Source organism: Astyanax mexicanus, chromosome 1 (genome assembly GCF_023375975.1).
Source record: "Astyanax mexicanus isolate ESR-SI-001 chromosome 1, AstMex3_surface, whole genome shotgun sequence".
Taxonomy (NCBI): Eukaryota; Metazoa; Chordata; class Actinopteri; order Characiformes; family Acestrorhamphidae; genus Astyanax; species Astyanax mexicanus.
Window position 1 is genome coordinate 8,634,411 of NC_064408.1, and position 22,755 is coordinate 8,657,165.

Genomic DNA, 22,755 nt, shown 5'->3' on the forward strand with positions numbered 1-22,755 from the left:
GTTGTCAGTCTGAATGCACTGTGCCAAGGTTTGTCAGCTTGTCAGCAGTCTGTGAAAGCTTTCTCCAGGGCATGTTTGACCTATGAGTTTAACTTTACACAGAACTTCATTATTATAAATCCATTAGCCAAACAAAGAAAAGCCTGAAGTCTGGAGGACATTAGCTGTGCAAGCCTGTCTGTTCTAAATGAGGCCACGACCTGACCGGCTGTTTAGTTGAGAATTTAGTTTGTGCTTTTTTAGTGGTTCTTTATACTGTGTACATGTTTCTCTAAGACCAGAGGTTTGGCTTTGTTGACTAACTCATCACTCTGCTGTTGTTTCTTTGTATGCTTGTTTACCTCCAGCCCCACGGGGAAGAAATTCAGAAGCAAACCCCAGCTGTCCAGATACCTCGGCAACACAGTTGACCTAGGATGCTTCGACTTCCGTACGGGGAAGATGATGCCCAGCAAACTGCAAAAAAACAAACAGAGACTTCGCAGCGAGAACCTCAGCCTGTCCAAGGTATCAGATAATTAGCATCTACATGACTTACAGAAATTGATTGATTGAAAATCTGAGCAAATGTCTGAGTGTATAGTCAGTTTGAATCCTGGAACATGCTGCTTGCCATCAGCAGCCAGAGTCTGAGAGAGCACCATTGGCCATGCTCTCTCAGGATGGATAGACAGCAGCCTTTCCCCTTATCACTTCTAGTGTAATGTTGGCAGTGATGGGAATGACGGCGCTGAAATAAATGGTGTTATTAACGTTGTTACTTTTTTCGGTAACGAGTAATCTAACTAATTACTCTGACTGTCACTATAACGACGTTACTGTTTCCGACACCCCGTTACTGCACTTTACTTTACCCAATCAAGAACTTTTTTTTAACTTCGCGCATACAGACAAAGGCGCAAGTGTGTTTGTGTGCGTTGTGTGTGTGAGTCACAGGGGAGGGGAGGATGAGATAACCGCCTAAGCAATGATTGTTGTCTTTGCTGTTGTGCACTCTATTCATCTGGCTTATGAAACACGCTCTGAGAAGGTGGGGCCGGGGGTGGGCGGTGAGGGTTACAGGCGCGAGTAACACAAAAGTAAAGCAATAATTACTTTTACTGGTAACTAGTTACTTTTGTAGTAGAGTAACTCAGTTAGTAACTAAATTACTTTTTTGGAGAAGTAACTAGTAACTATAACTAATTACTTTTTCAAAGTAACGTGCCCAACACTGAATGTTGGTGAGCAAAGGCATTAGAATGGGAAATGCTAGGCTAGCATTTCTTAAGCCGGGGTAATGTATTTTTCGCAATATAAGGCGCACTTAATCATTTCATTTTTCCAAAAAATGAAAAACATTGGTCTAAAATGCTGCCACTTTGATCGGGAGGCCGCTGGTTGGAATCCCAGTCATGCAGCCTGCCATCAGCTAGAGAGAGCACAATTAATTGGCCTTTCTCTCTGGGTGGGTAAATGGCGCTCTTTCCCTCAAATCACTCCAAAGGGAGATGTCAATCTGTGAGCTGATGTATCGGAACCGAGTCGCAGAGAGGCGGTGATCGGCTTCACATGTTTCGGAGGAGGCTTGTGCTAGTCTTCACCCTCCTTGTGTTGAGGCATCGTTATTAATGTGGGATTTACAGCAGGCTAGCAGCTGATTGGGTGGGACAGTTGGCCAGATAAATTGGTGGACAATTGGGAAAGAAAGTGACAGAAGAACTGATGAAAACATCCACAGTATATAGTGGTATGTGTTATATGTTCCTTGAAGTGTAATTCTTCAGAGAACTATAGAAGTGGGTACAGGAACAACCAGACTGTCCTGTTTTTGTTTCCAGTCAGTCCAGATAAAGGTTAAACAGTTCCCTGCCCACTTTGGGATGAGCTGCTGGGTGTCTATGAGCTTTCTTAGTGTCTGCTGAATGAGGGAGTTCGCTGAAAATTTTCCAGGGGTGATTCCTACCACTTGACCTCCCTGGTTAAGAGCGTTCTATAGAAGGGAAGCTGGGATCAACAGTGACATTCAGGGTCATTAGTACTCCACTTAGCAATGATCTGTTGCAGCTAAGAGCTTTCTGGGTATCTGCTGAATGAGGCAGTTCCTTGAATGGCTTCCAGAGGTGACTGCTGCCACTTGACCTCCCTGGTGAAGAGCGTTGTAAAGTGCGAGGTCAACAATGGGTTTCAGGATCTTTAGCACAGCACAGGGGGTTAAGTGATATTTATGGAGCCAGGTTTAGGGGGAAAATACACAGAAACTACATTGGTAGAAGAATGTGTCACTGAGCCACCTCAGATCTAGTGCTCCTGCTGGCTGGTTGAAGTATGATGTGTGGTTTTGATCATCTTTATATGTTTTAATTGTAAAACCAATACATTTTTCATTAGATTTTTCCTCCTCCAACAGTTAATTTTCCTAAGTTTGTAAAACCTTATTCTTACATATCGTAAGAAGGTGGGATTATACATAGGAATGACATGATTGACAGTCAGGCTTGGCTTAGCTGTGATGTAGTTGAGCCTTTAGGCAACAAGATTAATCATAGTATTTCTGATCATTGTACTGTTGGCCGCATTAACACACTGTACTCTGTACTCTGTAAGTTCTTTGCCTATAATTATATCATCAACTTATCATGCGATAAACTAATATGACATAGACTATTTTTGCCACCTTCTGTATTGCCAATGTGTTTTTTGGCACGTATTTAAGCGGAGACATTACTTTTGGCCATACTGTTCTGTTCTCGTCTGCTTAAATAGTAGTCTTCACACGCATACAGAGTACAGTTTTACTGCTGTTGTAGTCTATCACACTGTTTAATCAAGGGATAAACGGACATCTGTAACTTCTGTTTCATTGCAGGTCCACATCTGGACTTTGACCACATATTTTTAGTGGCATAATTCAATTTCATTCAATTCAATTTTATTTATATAGCGCTTTTTACAACAGAAGTTATCACAAAGCAGCTTTACAGAGACAAACAGGTCCACTCCTCTTATGAGCAGCACCACAGAGATGCCAATTTTTGCATAAAAATATATAGAAATTATGATTCAATTGTTTATGGCAAATATTCCTGGAACAACATGTCATCCATAGAAAAATTATGTTATTGTAACAGGCCTATGCCCAACTATCGGCCAGTTATATATTTGACCTGAAAATCAGTCGATGCTAATACGTATTTGTTGATTGTTCCATCTCAAGTTGTATGTGTTTAAGTATATTACCATATTTTTCACTCTATAAGGTGCACTTAAAATCCTTAAGTTTTCCCAGCACTAGCTCTTTTACTGCTCAGAGGTGAGTATATCGATCTGTAATCTGCGTGTTTCCCATGTTAAATCAAGCTACGTGGGATGAACCATTGCTGATATTGCCCTGGTTTACCAGAACACTCATGGTTCCTTAGTGTAGCGCTGTCTGGCGGCATTTACTAGCGGTAATCGCTAGCACTAGCTAAATGCTAATGCTGCTGAACCCAGCCCTAATGAAAATCTCGAAATCTAAGCTTACTGTAGAAAAACAATCGTAAGTGCTTTACTCACCCAAATAAACAGTTTTGGGGAGAGAAATCTGTGTAGATTAACATCCAGCACTTGTTTGACTTTAAAATATATATATTTTTAAGAATTACAGTTTGTTTTCTTAACTTAGCTTTGTTTAACTTGCTTAGAGGCAAGACCTGCTGAATTAAAAGGAAAACATGGTGACACCCCTGTTCTTTACTAGTGTCGCATTATGCGCCTTATGTATGAAAATAGACCAAAAAAGTAGGTGGTCACTAATAGTTCGCTTTGTTATCCAGCGCAGATTTTCATGTGGTGTGCTAAATTGAGCATGTTCTGGCACATGAAATATGACTAGTTCCTTACTGTTCTCTGTTCTCTCTACCTTGTGTTTCCCATTACAGTTAATATGTGCACGTACGCCTGTGTGTTTGTTTACATGTTAGAATCCACCCTAATTACTGTCACCCTGACTGAGCAGATAACAGCAGAATTCCTTTGTGCCATGCAGGACCAGGCACAATGACCGAGTGCCAGAACAAAACCGAGGGAAACAGCACGTAGAAGTATGTAGAAAGCTGTGGACCAGTGCTACTACTCCTGGTTGTAGTGTTGCTCTTTTTAGAGTGGGCTCAAACCATTGATTTGTCTTCTTCTCTTTTCTAACCCACACACTTCATGGTTCACGCTCGGCTGATCAGTTTCTGATCTTGTTCCTCTAAGCTTCTCGTTAGCTGTAGAGATTATGTAACACTCGCTGGAAATGTGGCTTCCTAGCAAGTCAGTAGTTGTTGGGAAGCTGTGCCATTGCTCTGAGGAAGATCGCTGGACAGTGTGATTACTGATTGAACATGAGGCTGGTGTGCGCGTGTGTGTGTGCATGTGTGTGCGCGCGTGTGTGCTTGTGTGTGTGTATGTGCGTGTGTGTATTTTAGGTCACACTTTATATCCTTTACACAGCAGTACAGTGGAATTTAGCAATGAATACAAACACACAATGTGGGTAGTGACTACAAACCAAAGACTGTAAAAAAGATGGACGTCGTGTCCCCGTTCACATTCATTCAATGAAAATGAAGCCAAAACTTTCCGCTATGTTGGTGATCCTGAAACCCGAGTCTGCACAGTAGAGACCAGAGGAGGGAGAAAGACTGTGGAGAGACAGCCTACTCATTTAAATAACCCCGCCCCTGAGGGCTGCCTCAACAGAGCTATACACAGTCTATGGTCCCACCCATACAGTCATTGCCCCCACCCCGGCTAGGTGTAACCCAGCCCTTTTACAATAACCACACCTTTTTGAATAGAGCTGAATAACGTTTTAAAAAAGAATTCTGTGGGGATATACAAATTTAACAATATAAGCAGAGGTTACACTAGCTGTTGCATTTAAATAATGGAGGTAGAATTACAGTATATTAGAAAAAAACGTGATTGAAAGTTGTCTGTTTTGGAACCTATGGGGATGGGTGGGATTACACAGCTTTCTGCAACCGAACAGCAGGGGGCGCCAGACCTGTGGTGGCTTCACTTTTGAGAGACGATGCTCTGTCCAGCTATACACAGTCTATGCTACAAACAGTGGCGGGTAGCCACCTCAGCATTCAGGGAGCAGCAGTTGGGGGCTTGGTTCCTTGCTCTCGGGCACCCCAGCTATAGATAACAGGGTTCCCGCGGGTCCTTAAAAAGTCTTAAAATATCTTAAATAAAATCTTGATAATTAGATAATTAAATTGTCTTAAATTTACTGTAAATTTGATGTAGGTATTACGTTTTTAGATGGTGCATTTAATGCCGGTGGGAAAGCACATACTAACATTAACGGTGAGTTACTGGGGAAAGAACTAAGGTTAGCAGAGAGCTAGTTAACATTAGTTTCGAGCTAGCTAACATTACTGGGGAGAGAACTAAGGTTAGCGTAGAGCTAGCTAACATTAGCTGCGAGCTAGCTAACATTACTGGGGAGAGAACTAAGGTTAGCGTAGAGCTAGCTAACATTAGCTGCAAGCTAGCTAACATTACTGGCAGTGTTGGGCTTGTTACTTTGAAAAAGTAATTAGTTATAGTTACTAGTTACTTCTCCAAAAATAATAGTTCTCCATTATAAAAGTAACTAGTTACCAGTAAAGTAACTATTGCGTTACTTTTGTTACTCGACCCCGTAAACCCTGTAAACACACCCCGTAAAAATAGGGCCCTTCATGATCAGTTTACATACTGTGGTCCTATTACTTTTGCCATGTCAATGTAATACGTGTAAAACTTGACATGCTGAAAATCTGGCAATTCTTAATATTATGTCAAATAGTGAACCAACATAATTGTTATTGTGCATGCTAAATTTGTGCATATAAAACATATAATTATTGCAAATATGTGCAATCCAATATGTTTAATCCCTACTTGACATATTGATTATTGTAGACATGTACATATATAACACAAATGACCTATATACCGTATGACCACTATGTCCTAGCATTGTATAGTATCACATTTGTGTTGGTAATGTGAGCGTCATAGAGAGCTGGCTCGTGCTCAGATTATATCTTAAGAATGTGTAACTTTACACATCACCACATCTTGCCAGGATATCGCACACACACACACAAATACACACTCAAACACTTGTATCACCTCACATTAAGGAAAGTCTATATTAAGATTTGCAAAATTGTAATTCAACACCAATCACTGGCTCACATGCCAACTATACCTGAGCTAATGAAATTCATTTTCACCCAGAAATGAGTTTCAGTCTGATATTATAGTATAATATATTGCATTTGGGCTCAATCTGAACAATGTAATATGAATAGGCTTGTATGTACGTATTAAAGTGCTGGGCAGCACCACTGAAACACGCCTCCTTCCAGCTCAGTCTCAGACTCTTTATTAACCTCCTCCGTCTTTTTCTCACAGTCGTCTCCGTTAAGGAGTGGCTGCTGGCTGCGGCTCTCGGGCTGACCTGTTTTCACCTTTGTTGGCTTTATTAGATAAACACTTCAATTTCTTTCTCTGCTGAATCGTTTGGCCGTCAGGTCGTGCCAGGAACTGGATGCGTTACAGTCTGACAGTCTGATTTAAGCAGAGGTTCAGTCCCTCCAGAACCTCCCGAAGGCTGCGTCGCCAGGCCGGACTTTGGACTGGACGTCCTGAATCTTTTCCCTGGAACTGATTACGTGACGGGTGCTCCTAAAATAGCTGCGCGATAAATAAGCGCGGTCTGTAGAGCGTTCTGGACCGCAGTGTCCAAAACAACTGCACGTTTTTATGCCCTCACACCTCACACACTCCCACTTAGAGGTGCACACCAGCTGTGAAGAGCACGGTGTAAGTGCTAGGAAGGTAGAAGAGAACAGATTCAGTACAATACGTAGGCCTATTTGTCCTGAATTACTGCACTAGGGACCATACCTTCATTCAATCAATCAAACAATCACTCAGCCAGTCAATCAATCATCTAATCAATCAACATTTATTTTTACTCAGAAACAGAATTGAGCGTAACCCTAATTTTTTAATGCATATGTGAATTTACAACTTAAAGGGATTAAAAAATAATGAACTAATGTATTTTAGGGACTATAAGGTGCACCATATTATGGAGGGGAGGGGGTTCTCCCAAGTAAACAAAACTGTAATTTTTCAAACAAGCACTGTATGTTAATCTGCACAGATTTTTCTCCTGAAAACTGTTTTTTGGGTAAGTAAATCTCTTTCATTTACTTACAGTAAACTTAAGTTTCCAATATTTTTCACAGTGTGATTAGCAGCACTGCACTAGGGAACCCCATGGGTTCAGATAACCCAGGGTTACCGCTATCAGCTAGCGGTTCATCCCACATTGCTTTTTTTAACACAGTTAACGCACAAACTACAGTCCATTATATTCACCTCTAAATGCCGAAAGAGCTAGCGCTACGGTTAGCGGCTAATGCTAATACTGCTTTAGCCTCAGTGCTGGAAAAACATACTTTACTGAAACTCCTGTATAACGCTGCACTTCAGTAAAGCAGATTTACTGCTTCTTAAAACCTGACTGGTAAAATACATAAGGCGCACCAGGTTTATAAGGGGCACTGATGATTTTTGGGAAAATTTAAGGTAGAATTTAATCAGGATAGAATTTAGAATTTAATCAGCATAAACTAAAGGTGTAGCTACACAAACTAATTAAACTAACATACTAAATGGCAAAAGCATTAAAAACAAATAAGCAAGCCAAAAAATAAAACTATGATAGCTTAATTAAGAAGGGATTTTTTTTTTAAACCTAAAGCAATAAAAAAATGTAACATAAAGATTGTAATCACAAATAAGTAATATATGTAATTAAATAATAATAATAATAATAATAATAATAATAATAATAATAATAATAATAATAATGTTTGTGTAAAGGCCAAAACGTATTTTTTTAATAAAAAACATCAATTTAAAAAATGTTTATCAAACACATAATATTTTAACACACCAGCAAATCACACTATGGTTCAGTATAGTTTATTTGGTCTTTAAAAACACTGAAGTGAGTGCGTGATGGACTTAACTATCTTCACTTCTCCTGATAAGGCACATATTTTCATACAACTACTGTATGCAAAAAATATATACTGTATTAATAGGGGCATCATAACACCCTTTGCCTCTGTGTAGCTCTAACTCAGCCCTAAAATGGAGCAGTAGCGCGCCATTATTTCCCTACTTACAAAACTCTTATGCTGGTCTCTCCTGTGCAGACCTAGCAGCAGGATTAATTAAACTAGAGGGACAAAGAAATTAGAGAGTGCGCACAACTTCCAGAACCTAATGAACCACTAGTGATTTAATCTTATTGTTTTTTATTACTCAAGCAATCATTGCTGTGCAGTCGTCTCTCTTCGTGAATAAAGGTGGTACGATGCCACTTCTTCTGTCTTATGTCTGATACTGATACTGCAATATTTTTTTTCCTCTATCAAAGTAAGGTGTTGTTAATGCATTTGCTTAAATGCACTTTGTTTAATATAACGTGTGCAGGTGTGATGGATCACAGTATAAACGAGTAAGGAGTCGGAATGGTATATGTTTATACTTCTTTATATCCAATTACAATCAGATTCACTGTATCTGGAGGGAGAGATTTATCTCTATAGGGGTTTTATTGAATGATGAGAAGCCGGAATGAAAACGAGCTAAAATGAAATAGGAGTAACGAGGCTATTTTTATTCAAATGTAAGGAGTAGAAAGTTCAGATAATTGTGAAAATGTAAGCAGTAGAAGAAAAATGTCAAATTATTCCAGTAAAGTATAGATAACCAACATTTCTGCTTAAGTAACGTAACAAAGTATTTGTACTTTAGTTACTTGACACTTCTGTTAATTTTACTTACTGCTGTCCAATGACTTTTGGCATGTCAGTGTATATGTGAGGAATTTCTATTTAATAATTATATCCTGTCCTTTTAATAGTTCTAGTCCCATAATTGTTGGCATGGATATATAATAAGACATATTAGTGTATTTTAAAAATGTAACATACATTTTTTAGAAGCATTTTATAGTTCTTGCTCTCTCTCTCTCTCTCTCTCTCTCTCTCTCGCTCTCTCTATGTCTCTGTTTTTGATTGGGGAAATGGTGGTTATCTGATTAAGGACGAGTGCTTGTATGAGTGTGTACTGTGGTAGCTTTATGGGAGCCTTGCTCCGCGGGACGTCTGCTTAAGTAAGGAATGCCTACACTCCAACATGAGCAGCCATACTTACAGCAGCTGTAACTGTGTGTGTGTGTGTGTGTGTGTGTGTGTGGCATGACCACAATCAGTCAGAAGAGCTGTGCAAGCTCATATTTAAAGTGTTCTTATTCAGTAAGTAAAGTACAGTGGTGTAAACAGGCTTGTACAGTTTTACCTTTAAAAATCACCATATTCTATATTATAGGATGCTGTTAATTCAGTCATAAGCTGCTTTCCATTTAAACGTGGAAATCTTGAACACAAGTCACAAGTGGGCATCTGTACATGATGTTTGGAAATGCAAAACACGGAATAACACATTGTTATTAACTGGTATTGCTAACAATGCTAATCTGGGGCATATATAACATAGGGACATATTTTGCATAAAATAAGATAAGTGGTAAGATTAGATAATCCTTTATTAGTCCCGCAGTGTGGAAATTGACAGTGTTACAGCAGCAAAGGGCTAGCAAGGCACTCAGTACAAAAAATAGATCAAATAAACAGTACAGTATATACAATTTAAATAATAAAACGGATTGTTAATAGCTTGAAGTCTTTTGCCAATGGTTTTTAGAAAGGTCATAAAGTAGTGTACAGTATTTGTAATGTTTATCTGGTACCCTGTTGTAAATTTGCTTCAACATACATCTTTCAATATAAAATGAAAAAAATGTAGCATTAGTACTTTTATACCTCCAGAGTAGAACAAGTTTCTACACTGTGGCATTTTATACAGTTTACACTGTTCTGAAATCAGCAAAAGAAGAACAAATGGTAAACAAATAAACTGTCAACTTACACATTTTTAGCATAAAGTTATTTTTTAGCTAAATTAATTTAGCAGTCTGTTCTCATGCCCTATCTATTTGCTCATGCTCATCAGTCGATTTAAAGTGACTTAATTTCAAGATGATGGTGTCCGGAGAACAGCCTGATGGTTTTGTGTGTATAAACATGTTTTTTTATAAAATACCTGTGCATTTTCAAAGTTCTCAGTGCCTCTTTTTAAATATCAGGACCCTCAGAGTTCTACCAATGAAGTGTGGAGCTACTTTGAGCTTGTTAATGGTGTAAAATAGTGATTGTTTTGCATGGTGAACTAGGCCTGTTACAATAATTTCATTATCAACTTATCGTACAATAAATGGACAGTAACTCAATAATATTTGATAATCGTGATATCGTCTATTGCAGGGGTGTCCAAACTACGGCCCGCGGGCCATTTGCGGCCCGTTTCCTTTTTTGGAGCGGCCTGCGAGGTATTTTAGAAATAGAATGAAAGTTGGCCCGCTGTTAAGCAGGTTTTTATAATGTGAGATTCAAAGTTTGAACGCTAGAGGAGAGGGTGCACATTTCTTTCGCAAAAAACGGGGCAAAAGAGTCTAAAAGCGGAGAGGGTACGCATTTCTAGCGCAGAAAAACGGGGCAAAAGAGTCTAAAAGCGGAGAGAGTGCGCATTTCTAGCGCAGACAAACGGGCCAAAGAGTCTAAAAGCGGAGAGGGTGCGCATTTCTAGCGCAGACAAACGGGCCAAAGAGTCTAAAAGCGGAGAGAGTGCGCATTTCTAGCACAGAAAAACGGGGCAAAAGAGTCTAAAAGTGGAGAGAGTGCGCATTTCTAGCGCAGACAAACGGGCCAAAGAGTCTAAAAGCGGAGAGGGTGCGCATTTCTAGCGCAGAAAAACGGGCCAAAGAGTCTAAAAGCGGAGAGAGTGCGCATTTCTAGCACAGAAAAACGGGGCAAAAGAGTCTAAAAGTGGAGAGAGTGCGCATTTCTAGCACAGACAAACGGGCCAAAGAGTCTAAAAGCGGAGAGGTTGCGCATTTCTAGCACAGAAAAACGGGGCAAAAGAGTCTAAAAGTGGAGAGAGTGCGCATTTCTAGCGCAGACAAACGGGCCAAAGAGTCTAAAAGCGGAGAGGGTGCGCATTTCTAGCGCAGAAAAACGGGCCAAAGAGTCTAAAAGCGGAGAGAGTGCGCATTTCTAGCACAGAAAAACGGGGCAAAAGAGTCTAAAAGTGGAGAGAGTGCGCATTTCTAGCACAGACAAACGGGCCAAAGAGTCTAAAAGCGGAGAGGTTGCGCATTTCTAGCGCAGAAAAACGGGGCAAAAGAGTCTAAAAGCGGAGAGGGTGCGCATTTCTAGCGTAAAAGAACGGTCCAAATAGTTTAAAGTTGCCGTAATTAAGGAGTTTAATATTAAGAGACATCATGAAATTAAACATCAATTTGAAAAATCTTAGTTTACACAGCACTGTCAAAGATAAAGATAGTAAGTCAAGTAAAATGATGTGTAAATGAAAATAATCAGGAAAATGTATTATTTAAAGTGGTATATTTCATTATTTGTTTTATTATAGAGTCTGTGGCCCGTGACTTCAAATATATTTCTTCTTCTGGCCCCCAACAAAAAAAGTTTGGACACCCCTGGTCTATTGTGTTTATTTAAATGTTTGTTCACATATATAACAGTAAACAGTATTTTAGCCAGCCAAAATGACCAATGCTTCAATAACTACAACTCCATACACAGTGTGGACTGTAGCAGGTAAAGAAAAAGAGTATACGTTTCCTAAACTATTATTATTTAATTTTTCGTTGTATTTAAATTTTTTGTTATTCTGTACCATTATCATTAAGCCAGTGATGTTTAAATGGTCCTAAAATGACAATAATATAATTTATCGCAATCATTTCTGGGATGATATATCATCCACAGAAAATGCTATCGTGACTGGCCTATGGTCAACACTATGCCCCTATTGCTAGCATTGTAAGCCTGTTGGGCCATCAGCTAAAAGTGCTGTATTTTAGAAGGCTGGTGGTGAACGGTGGTGGGCTATTTGCTAAAAGTTTGTCATCAATCATGTTTCACTACACCACAAGTCTATTTCACACCAGATTTCTCCTTTAAATGTGCAGCCTTAGTCAATGCATTACCATTGTAACTTTTACATTAGGGTGGGTGTACAGTTTATTAAATATATATGTATATATTTTTTCACGAACTGAGTATATTAACGTGTGAATTTTGAGGTTTAAAAAAAATGCAGATTATTCTTTTTGAGTGATCTAACGTGTCTCATCTTTGTCTATTCCTTCTGTGTCTCTCTCTCTCTCTCTCTCTTTCTCTCTCTTTGCAGGGTAAGCCTGACCTCAACACAGCACTGCCCATCCGACAGACAGCGTCCATCTTCAAGCAGCCCGTCACCAAAGTCGTCAACCATCCCAGCAACAAAGTCAAAACCGACTTACAGAGAGCGACGGAACAGCCTCGGCAGGTCAGTCCGTCACATCTCAGCACCAGTTTAATCCGGTTCAGTCCGGTTCAGTGCTGTAGCGTCTCGTTTTGAGGCTGTAAGCTGCTTGTTAATTTAGGAGCCTTTAAGATTACTTAACATAAGCTGTGAAGAGGCACTGCTGGGCTGCTGGGTCTCAGTTTGAACACCAGGGGGTGACAAATGCACACAATTCCACTGCCCTCCCGTGGCTGAGTGTGAACGAGTGTGCTTTGGTAGATAGAGTGCTCTGGAATGCTGCTGGTGTGTGATATCTATAAAGAGAGGAAGAGGAAGATGAATATGGCGAGGGAGGGCGGGTTTGTTGGGGTGTGTTGAGAAACTTCCGGAGGAGTCCGCACATTCCCTTTTCATTTCATCCCTCGCTCTTTGTTACGTGGTAATGGACTGGAACATTGCCTATTACAGGGCTGGGCTCTCGCTGTAAACACAAATGAAAGCACGTCTGCTTTCAACTACTGGCTTGATGTAGGATCACCACACAGTTTAGTCTTCCTAAAGGAGGAACCGGTACGATTACACAACAAATCAAGGCCTCTCCCTCTTTTTTATCCTTTCGCTCTCTTGCAGAGTAATGTCAGTGTTCATAGAAAAAGAGAGAGAGAGAGAGAAAGAGGGGATAATGTGTTGTAGGAACTGTTAAGCAGGGAGAGACTGGTGTAGCAGTGGGAGTTGAGGTGAAAGAGAGAGAGAGAGCTCTGTATGTGTGTGTGTGTGTGTGTGTGTGTGTGTGTGTGTGTGTGTGTATATGTGTGTGTGCGTGTGCAGGGGAGGCTCCAGCAGTCATTAGCGTTTGGGAATAAGCTTGCTGCCTGACTGCTCTGTACTCCGTGAGCAGGGCAGTAATGACCAAACTCCCCATCCTGCCTCTCCCCCCTTTTCCCTCGCTTCACCCCCACACTGCTGTACCTTATTACTACAGAGAAGACCATCGCTTACTCAGGTCACTGTGTGCCACCCTCCCTGGTGGAGAACTGGTCTGAACCAGTTCATCAGAGATTAGAAATCCACTAAAGGCCTAAAGGTTGTAAAAATGCTTGGATGCATCTAGGATACATTAAAGATTTTGATAAAGCTGCAATTATAATGGAATTTTGATGGAAATAACATTCCATTAAAATACATGCTCATTTTCCTGCCAAAATCAGTTAATCAATCAATCAATCAATTAAGCAGTCAGCCTTAATTTTCACTCTGAAATACACTGAGTTACCCTCATTTGCAATAAACAGTGACTGAAAAATATAATTACCTTTAAATAAAAAAATCAACAGATGCAAATTTGCGAATACAAAAAAATTAAAAAAAAAAAAAAACAAAAAAACAATTTAGATAATGGTGGATTAAAAGAGTATAAAATAGGTCAATTAAGATTGAATTATTAGAATAAACAATCACATTAATAAAAACACAATTAGAATCAATAAAAACCACAATAAAATAAACAAAATCAGAGTGAGATGTTTTAATTAACCAGATTAATCATAAAGATGCCAATCAATGAAATAAAATGATAATCAAGATCAAATTAGTAAACTAAAGATGAAGTAATAATAAACTACATCATTTATAAAGCATGTTTCCTGCATCAAAGTGCAGATCAAAGTTAAAAACCATGAAAAACCTGGAAAATCATTGAATTTAAAAAATAGCAATTTCCAGGCCTGGATAAGTTTTGGAAAAATAAAAATGCCTAGAAAGTAAAAAAAAAAAAGAATTTTAATTTGCTCTACAAATCTTAGTGTTTTGGTTTATCAATGGAGAAAATCTATTTTTAGACAACAAATATGTCAGTTCAGAGTTAATTCAGTAACATAGTCCTACACAATGGAGCTCTTGGGATCTAACACACATTTTATTAGTGTCAACATTTTCTGATTCATTTTAGACCTACTAAATTTTATCAATTTTATTTATAGTTTTAGTTGATTTTTGGTTTTATTGTCCATGTCTGCACTGATGTTTTAAAAACCATATGGTCATGAAAATTTGCCTTGAAGGCATGGAAAAGTCATGGAAAAATCATGGAAATGTACTGGTTAAAACGTGTATGAACCCTGTGTAGTGATAATGAGCTCTTCTCCAGTAGTGGAACTGTGTCCTGCATCCTGACCTGACTAATGCTTTTGCAGCTGAATGCAGTCCTATTCTCACAGCAATGCAAATTCCAATCCAAAATCCAGTAGAAAACTTCCCTGAACACTAGAAACTGTCACTCAAACAAAATCCGGATAAACTCTTTAATAAATATCCTAGATTTTGGAAGATAAATATAAATAATTGCACAGGTGTCCCAATACTTTTGGCCACATTGTGTATTTATGATTCATTTATTTGCCTTTATGTCAGCTAATCAAAGTTTGTGTGCTTTTCTGCTACAGCATTGTAATATATAATCTCTCAGGAGAGCAGCTTGCTGTTATTGTGGGAAACGTAATTGTTCTGAAAGAATCACGTTAAAAAGAGGATGGCAGCACTGACAGCTTATGAGCGCTATTGACATCACAGGCGGAACATCCTGGCATCAAAGTCTTTATTCATCAAGGTGATGGATGCTGTCATATTTAACCTGACGTCTCTACACACGACTCTGAGCTTCAGTTTGCCTTGAGGCAGAACAACTTTTAGAAGGAAAGAGAAATTTCTTTAATGGAAGTTGTTGCTGCTTCTCTTTTGCAAGTTAGAATTTTATACGCCCAGATGACACCCATCAAAACCACAGCCTGAGAGTAATGCTATGAATAAACGTCTTGTGTCCTATTTGGAGTGACATTCACTTAAAATTGTGGCACAAAATGTATCTTTCTTTCTGTGAATTTGCACTTCTTTACTGCTGCTTTACTTCATGCAAGAATACAGACAGTTCAAGTTACACAGCTACGCAGTAAAATCACATTTTATAACGCAACACAGGATGCATTCTATGCATTACCACTAGGGGCACCACAGTGACAGTCAACTGTCATGGAAGTAACCTTATCTTGTTTACAGATGCTTTGATTTATACATTTAAATTCATATCTGTTGAGGCCAAAGAAGACCTCCACTCCTCACTATAGTAATCAAAATTACTATAGATTACTATAAATCAATTCAGAAACCGTGTTACAGATCAGAAACCTTTTTCAAGATGTAATATTGCAGTGTATTGCAGATATGTATAATAATGAAGTGAAACTATTTTACCACTGTACTTACGTACTAAAATACTGTATCTGTATCTACTGGAGTATTATTTTTACTTCACTACTGTACTTAAATACTAAAATACTGTATCTGTATCTACTGAAGTATTATTTTTACCTCCTTATACTGTACTTAAGTACTAAACTATTGTATCTGTATCTACTGGAGTATTATTTTTACTTCACATCTGTACTTAAGCACTAAAATGTTGTATCTGTATCTACTGGAGTATTATTTGTACTTCACTACTGTACTTAAGTACTAAAATACTGTATCTTTTTCTTCTGAAGTATTATTCCTACTTCACTAATGTACTTAAGTAATAAAAAAAATTGTATCTGTATCTACTGGAGTATTATTTGTACTTCACTACTGTACTTAAGTACTAAAATACTGTATCTTTTTCTTCTGAAGTATTATTCCTACTTCACTACTGTACTTAAGTAATAAAAAAAATTGTATCTGTATCTACTGGAGTATTATTTGTACTTCACTACTGTACTTAAGTACTAAAATACTGTATCTGTTTCTTCTGAAGTATAATACTTTTACTACTCTTTTACTCTGACATTGTTTGCTTGATTGCCATTAATTGCTGCATCATTACTCGTTACAATTATAAAAATGTTAGGAATCATTCTAAACCCACATTAACACTAAACCCAGAGCGGTAGATGTTCTGCGCTGTCACCAGGTTTGATGAAGCTCCTCATTGAGTTAATCAAGATTTCAAGCTGAACTGCTCCTGTTTTGCCTTTAGCACTGCTAACTTTCCACTGCTTCCTTTGATAACTACACTAATAACACAGTACTGTACTTTTACTTTCACTACTATATTTTACTATAAACTACTCGCAGTACTTAAAAGAGAAAAATGTAAAATGGACTTTTGCTGTAGTAAAACATGATAAAAGGTACTTACCTTTGATGAATAGCACAACTCCGTTCTCTCACAGCGTTCCAAGATCTTGGGTGATACGGGGCTTTTTCCACCGTTATCAAGGCTCCAGAGTAATGGCAGCGCTCGAAGCTTTTTAAGCTATTAATGCCTCGTTTTAAATGTCAGGGCTCTCCAGAGTTTAGTCAGGAGGTGTGGAGCTACTTTAAGCTGGATAGCGGTGGAAAAAGCGATTTATTGGGGCAAATTATGCCCTGTGTCTCCCAGTCTGAAGGGTATTTGGACAAACTGTTAAAATTTCTGGATTTCAGAACGCTGTGGGAGAAAAGAGGTGTGCTATTATTCATCAAAGGTAAGTACTTTTTATCATGTTTTACTACAACAAAAATCCATTTTACACTGCAGTTCTCCTTTAAGCACAGAAAATGTTGAATACTTTAGGAGTTTGACTTAAGTGGAACACTTCGACTTCCACTTAAGTCACTTTTTTAGAAGAGCATTTGTACTTTTACTTAATCCTGATTTTCTTGTAATTTATACATCTTTTTAAGTGCTTGAAAGAGCCTGCAGAATTCTGGAAAAAGGTTTTGTGGATGGATGAAATTTACCTTTATCAGAAACATGGATCCCCCATGATTCAAAGCACACCTGCTGTTCTGTAAAACATGGTGAAGGGGGTGGCAAGGCTAGGGCATTTTTATTAAGACCCAGTGGATGTTACCGGTACATCTTCAGTGTCAGGTCATCTTTTGTGCTTCTCCAACAAAACACACACAAACAAATATCCCGCTAAATGTCAGCTTATGAAGTGTGTCGCTGAGCTATTCTTCTTGACTGCCAGAGTGCACTTCGGCGTGGAAATAGGTCAAGCTAAAACGTCCGAAAAGTGCACCTGTCCCCGTTAAACAAAACAGTTTTCCCTTAAACTGAGGACAGTTGAGTTTGGCTGGGTCATCAACTGACTCTTCCTCCAGCAGGATCAGAATGGCTGTTTTTGGGTGGCTGCCATGTTTGGAAGCCTAAAGCCAAGGCGGCCAAGCCTCTGCTTTAATGTTATAGGAAGAGAAAGGCTGCTGTTTAGGCCTCCACGGCCCAAAGGCTCTGGCGCTGCTCCCCAGCACTTCATTCCCTCTTAAACACACAGCCTTTGTTGTAAAGGGCAGATTTATCCGTAAAGGCCCCGTGGCGGTCATGGAGGAGCTTTTATTTAAGTATACTCTTAAATAAATCCCAGGCCTGTTTATGAGCTGTTGTTGGCTAGCTGTTTAGAGCTCCCAGCTAAAATGCCATGTTGGCTATAGCTGTTGATGGCTCCCTTGGGCTGATAATGCTGGACTTTATTGGCCCACAGCTACGCCGCATCATAGGCAGAACAGGGAGACTGTGGGCTCAGACTGGTACACAGAACATCATCAATTCTGGCGAGGAATATTGAAGGACTCTTCCAGCCTCATCTGTATTAGCTGTATCTGTTGCACTAGCATGAGCTGTAGTGTAAATTATGAATAAGTGTGTGCCTGATGGTTTTTAATGGATGCTATGAGTCAACAGTCTAAAGATAGGGGGTTTGGTTGAAAAACACTGGAGTATTCCTGGAATTCCTTTAAAGTTGATTTATGTAAATGGGTTGTTTTTTTTGTGACGTCAATGAAATGGTCAATTTAAAACAGGCTGTTTTTGAAGTTGACATGCAATATATGGACAGATTTCATGCATGGCCAATATATGTTTGTTATCAACTACAAGAAAAAGGTGGAATATGGGCCCTTTAATATTATGTACTGACTAACGTAGAGGGATATTTTGTATTAAGGCTGGGGGTTACTGTTTTGATGCAGTTTTCAAAATGGAATAATCAAGATGGTTCATCTTTACATATAGAAGATGCCAGAAAGGGTCTCGGTAGATAGACACTCGTTTGTGGCAGTGAATTTTATAGTTTACACTTTTCCTTAAGTGAAGTACAAGGTGGTTATGTTTCCCTTGTGTTTATTACAAAAGCTGCATGTAAAGTAAAAAACAAAAACAAATAATAATTATAATATAAATAAATAATAATAGTTATAAAAATTATAATAAACAAAAAAAAATGTTGTAACAATAGCATACACATCACTTTAAATAGTGCTGTCTGTCTGTTTACACTTAAAAAAATTAAGCTGGTATGTAAGAACTAAATCTAAATCACAATCGAGAATCGCTTTTATATTTTAAAGGGGCACTAAATCTTAAACCAAATTTTTTTTCTTATTATAAGCTGAAAATGTGTTCATTTGAAGAAATGAAACATACCAAAGCTGCTTAAAATTTGTATAAACCTTTCATAACCCTTAAAAAAACGCTTTAATAGTGGAAATTTCTGCAGCTGCAGTGCTCTCTCAGGTTTAACTGTGCTATAGACGTGGATGATGTGCACCAAAGTACCGTCCCCTTCTGCTGACCTCCAACCATCTGCGTCTCACTGCTATCAGAGGCAAACTGCTGCTGCTGCAGATCATCCAATGTTATTTAAAGCTTTCCCTTATGCCCCGCCCCTAAACCCATACATCTCTCAGTGCTCCTCCCAAACTACCCCTCCCATTTTTTTTTTAGCCTTTTTCAAATTTGAGCTGAGGGTTGAGTCAGCAAAAATCCGGCGGTTTAGTGGCCCTTTAAGAATATCAAGTTTTTTTTTTTTTTTTTTTATATCATATAGCTCAAGTTTGCAGGCAGGTAGCAGTAGAGACATGTTAGGAATAGCCAAAACAGAATAGCTTACAGCCAACCTGTAACTACTTATGATAAATATGATCGTTAAGGAAATCATCCTCTATTTTAATTTAATCTTCTGTGTATTTTGAATATCTCTGTGCAGGAAAGTTTGTCAAGCAGCTAAATATATTTATATAAATACCACATAAACATGTGGGAATGTCTGTATATATGTAAATCGTTTTTTGTGACATCATATAAAAGGTGAACACAAAATATATTTTGTAAAAGAACTGTATTGGTTCATAAATGTATCCATCATTTTGGTTTCCCATGATATGGGCCCATGATTAAAACAAGCCATAATGGCAGGGTATTGTGATCTGAAAAATCTTTTTGTTGTGGGAATTAAAACTAAGCTGCCAGCTCCAGATTTAGGATTTTAAAAATGAACAAATGATCCTTTGCATCTAATCCACTTACCTGAAGCACAGCTGACAATAAACCAGTAAACACCGTTTCTAGGTCACTGGACCTGCTTCTATTTAATGGCTGCTAATAGAGGATGAAGAAATCAAGAATAATGCTCAGGCATATGCTTTTCATATTACTGTAATTAATCTTGAGTCTCTCTCTGGGTTTCATGTGTGCAGCTGTTCTGGGAGAAGAGGTTGAAAGGCTTGCGGTCGTCGGATGTCACAGAAGAGGTTCTCAGGACGATGGAGCTTCCTAAAGGTTTACAAAGTAAGTATGCTGCTCTCATTCAATCAAATAATAAAATTGACCATTGTAGTGTGGCCATAAGCTAGGGTTCCTGGGTTTGAGTCATATCTACTGTAGCTTATGGCTGTATGGCTATATGTTCCCATTACAAGCTTCGCTCAGCAGTTCTGATTACTAGTCTCCCTCAGAAATGATAATTTAATTGAAAAGTTACTTTATTTCAATAATTCAGTCCAAAATGTGAGACTCATATATTATATAGATGTATTACACAAAGAGTGATCTATTTTAAGCATTCATTTTTTTTTATTGTTGATGATTATGGCTTACAGCCAATGAAAACGCAAAAATCTATGTCAATCAATAAAAATTTCCACATCTCAGTTAAAGTTGCCAGCAAACCAACACCATTTTACATTTTATTTGTAAATCAAGGGAGCAGAATCTGGAGGAAGAGTGGAGAGACACACAGTCCAAACTGCTTGAGGTCTAGTGTGAAGTTTCCACCAATCAGTGATGGTTTGGAGAGACATGTCATCTGCTGGTGTTGATCCACTGTGTTTTATTATCAAGTCTAAAGTCAGTGCAGTTTTGTTTTCCCACAAAATCTTACAGCACTTCATGCTTTCTGTACTCTGCTGACAACTTTTATAGAGATGTGGATTTCATTTTTCAGCAGAACTTGGCTCATTGCCCACACTGTCAAAAGTACCAATTGGTCTTATATAATATTTACAATTTTTGAGACACTGATTTTTGGATTTTCATTGGCTCTAAGCCCTAATCATCAACAATAAAAGAAATAAGCGCTTAAAATTGATCACTCTGTGTGTAATACATCTATATATTTTATGAATTTCACATTTTGAGCTGAATTACTGAAATAAAGTAACTATTAACATTCATTCATTAACATTCACCTATATCCAACTGTAATGTGGACAAATCTGATGGTCAGTAATCGTATATGAAATTGTGTTCATGACTTGAGTCATGCAATAAACAGATTTTTTGCTTTGCAACAAGCAAATAAACTCACATAATTAGACATGATGCACTTAGAGACTTGATGCAAGGCCTGCACTAAATGAGGTGAAATACTAAGCTAAAATCCAGCTCTTTTTAGCATTTTTTGCAGATTTTTAGACCGTACTCTGATCTAAGAACTCTGAATATGCTGTTTATAAGACTACTTGCCTGTAGTTGCCCACTCTGTTGGCTTTTGTCAGAGCTGTTTAGAGCAGACTGAATCAGTCTCGGCAGTTGCCTGCGAGAGAGAGTAGCGAATCAGCTCACGAGGAGAGAAATGAAAGAGGGAGGGCACACACACCAAATGACCTCATTTTTTTTTCAACACCCTACCACCGTGCATTCCAACCATGTTATGGTACTTGAACACTTGAAAAATTGAATGAACGGTATGTACAGTTTGTTCTTTGTATTGTGTCCATATGTCATGACGAATAGACCAATATAATTGCTCCAAAGTGATGAAAGGTATAGAATACTGTATATTCTGTTACAGGGAGTCTGTAGTTATAAGAAGGTTATTCAATCTTACATTAAGAATGCACTAATATTTAATTTATGGGCACATGCAGTATTTAATACTTATTGCTGTAATGTTACTGGGATCAGTATATAAACGTGCTTCTCAAAAAATTTGAATATAATTGAAATGTTACTTTATTTCAGTAAATAAATGTGAAACTCCTTTATTAGCATAAAGTTATATCAAGTCTAAAGTCAGTGCAGTTTTTTTTTTACCAGGAAAGTCTTACAGCACTTCATGCTTCCCTCTGCTGACAACTTTTATGGAGATGCAGATTTCATTTTTCAGCAGGACTTGGTACACTGCCCACACTATCTAATAAAGTACCAATTTAGCTTATATAATATTCCCTTTTTCTCAGATACTGTTGGGTTTTTATTGGCTGTAATCCATAATCATCAACAATAAAGGAAATAAATGCTTAAAATAGATCACTCCGTGTTTAATACATCTATATAATTTGTAAGCTTCACATTTTGAACTGAATTACTGAAATAAAGTAGCTTTTCAATGATATTAATTTTTTTTGATATGCACCTGTATCATATACATAAAAATATATCTGACTTTGATTTAGGATATTTCCATTTGTTTAATTTCATTAGCAGCTCACCAGCAACTCAAAAGACCTGTTCATGCAGAATGACCAGTAACTACTGATACAGTATATGTTCAAACCAAAAATAGGGCTTTAAATGATCATAATAATATATAGTATGTACTATGGGCACTGATCCTTTTTGAGATTTAGCAGCAAAAACTTAATTTAATAACAAATGAAACACATTGACTAGAAATACTGGTATAAAAAACACTCTTTGAGTGTAAACGTTTTACTATACTGTATAGGGAATTTCTTAATTTCCCTGGGCTAAACAATAGGTTATTAGCGCCACCATATGGACACAGAGAGAAAGGCTACGACCTTAAAACTATAATTAAACTGACCTATACCTTGAACAAAACTTAACACACACATGAAGAATTAATTTGAAACATACTCAGGTACAATATAAACAAATAATTGAGTCTATGTGCTGGTAGAAGTACTGTTCTAATTTACATAAAAATAGTTTTAAGTGAATGAAAAACACAGATTTAAACCTAAAACCAACAAATTACACACTTACACACAGCATATCTTTCAAGTCTTTCTCTCTTTATGGACACCGCTGCATGACAAAGC

At 38.0% G+C, this 22,755-nt stretch overlaps 1 protein-coding gene across 2 annotated transcripts in view; it reads left to right on the top strand.

Moving 5' to 3' along the window:
* Positions 1-22,755, top strand: part of mbd2 (methyl-CpG binding domain protein 2) — an 80,891-nt gene that overhangs the window by 29,846 nt on the left and 28,290 nt on the right. For both annotated transcript variants that reach the window (XM_022668829.2, XM_049463208.1), the window contains exons 2-4: positions 348-507; positions 12,364-12,501; positions 19,948-20,038. In XM_022668829.2, coding sequence (XP_022524550.2) covers positions 348-507; positions 12,364-12,501; positions 19,948-20,038 — 389 coding nt within the window. The remainder of the gene's footprint in view (positions 1-347; positions 508-12,363; positions 12,502-19,947; positions 20,039-22,755) is intronic.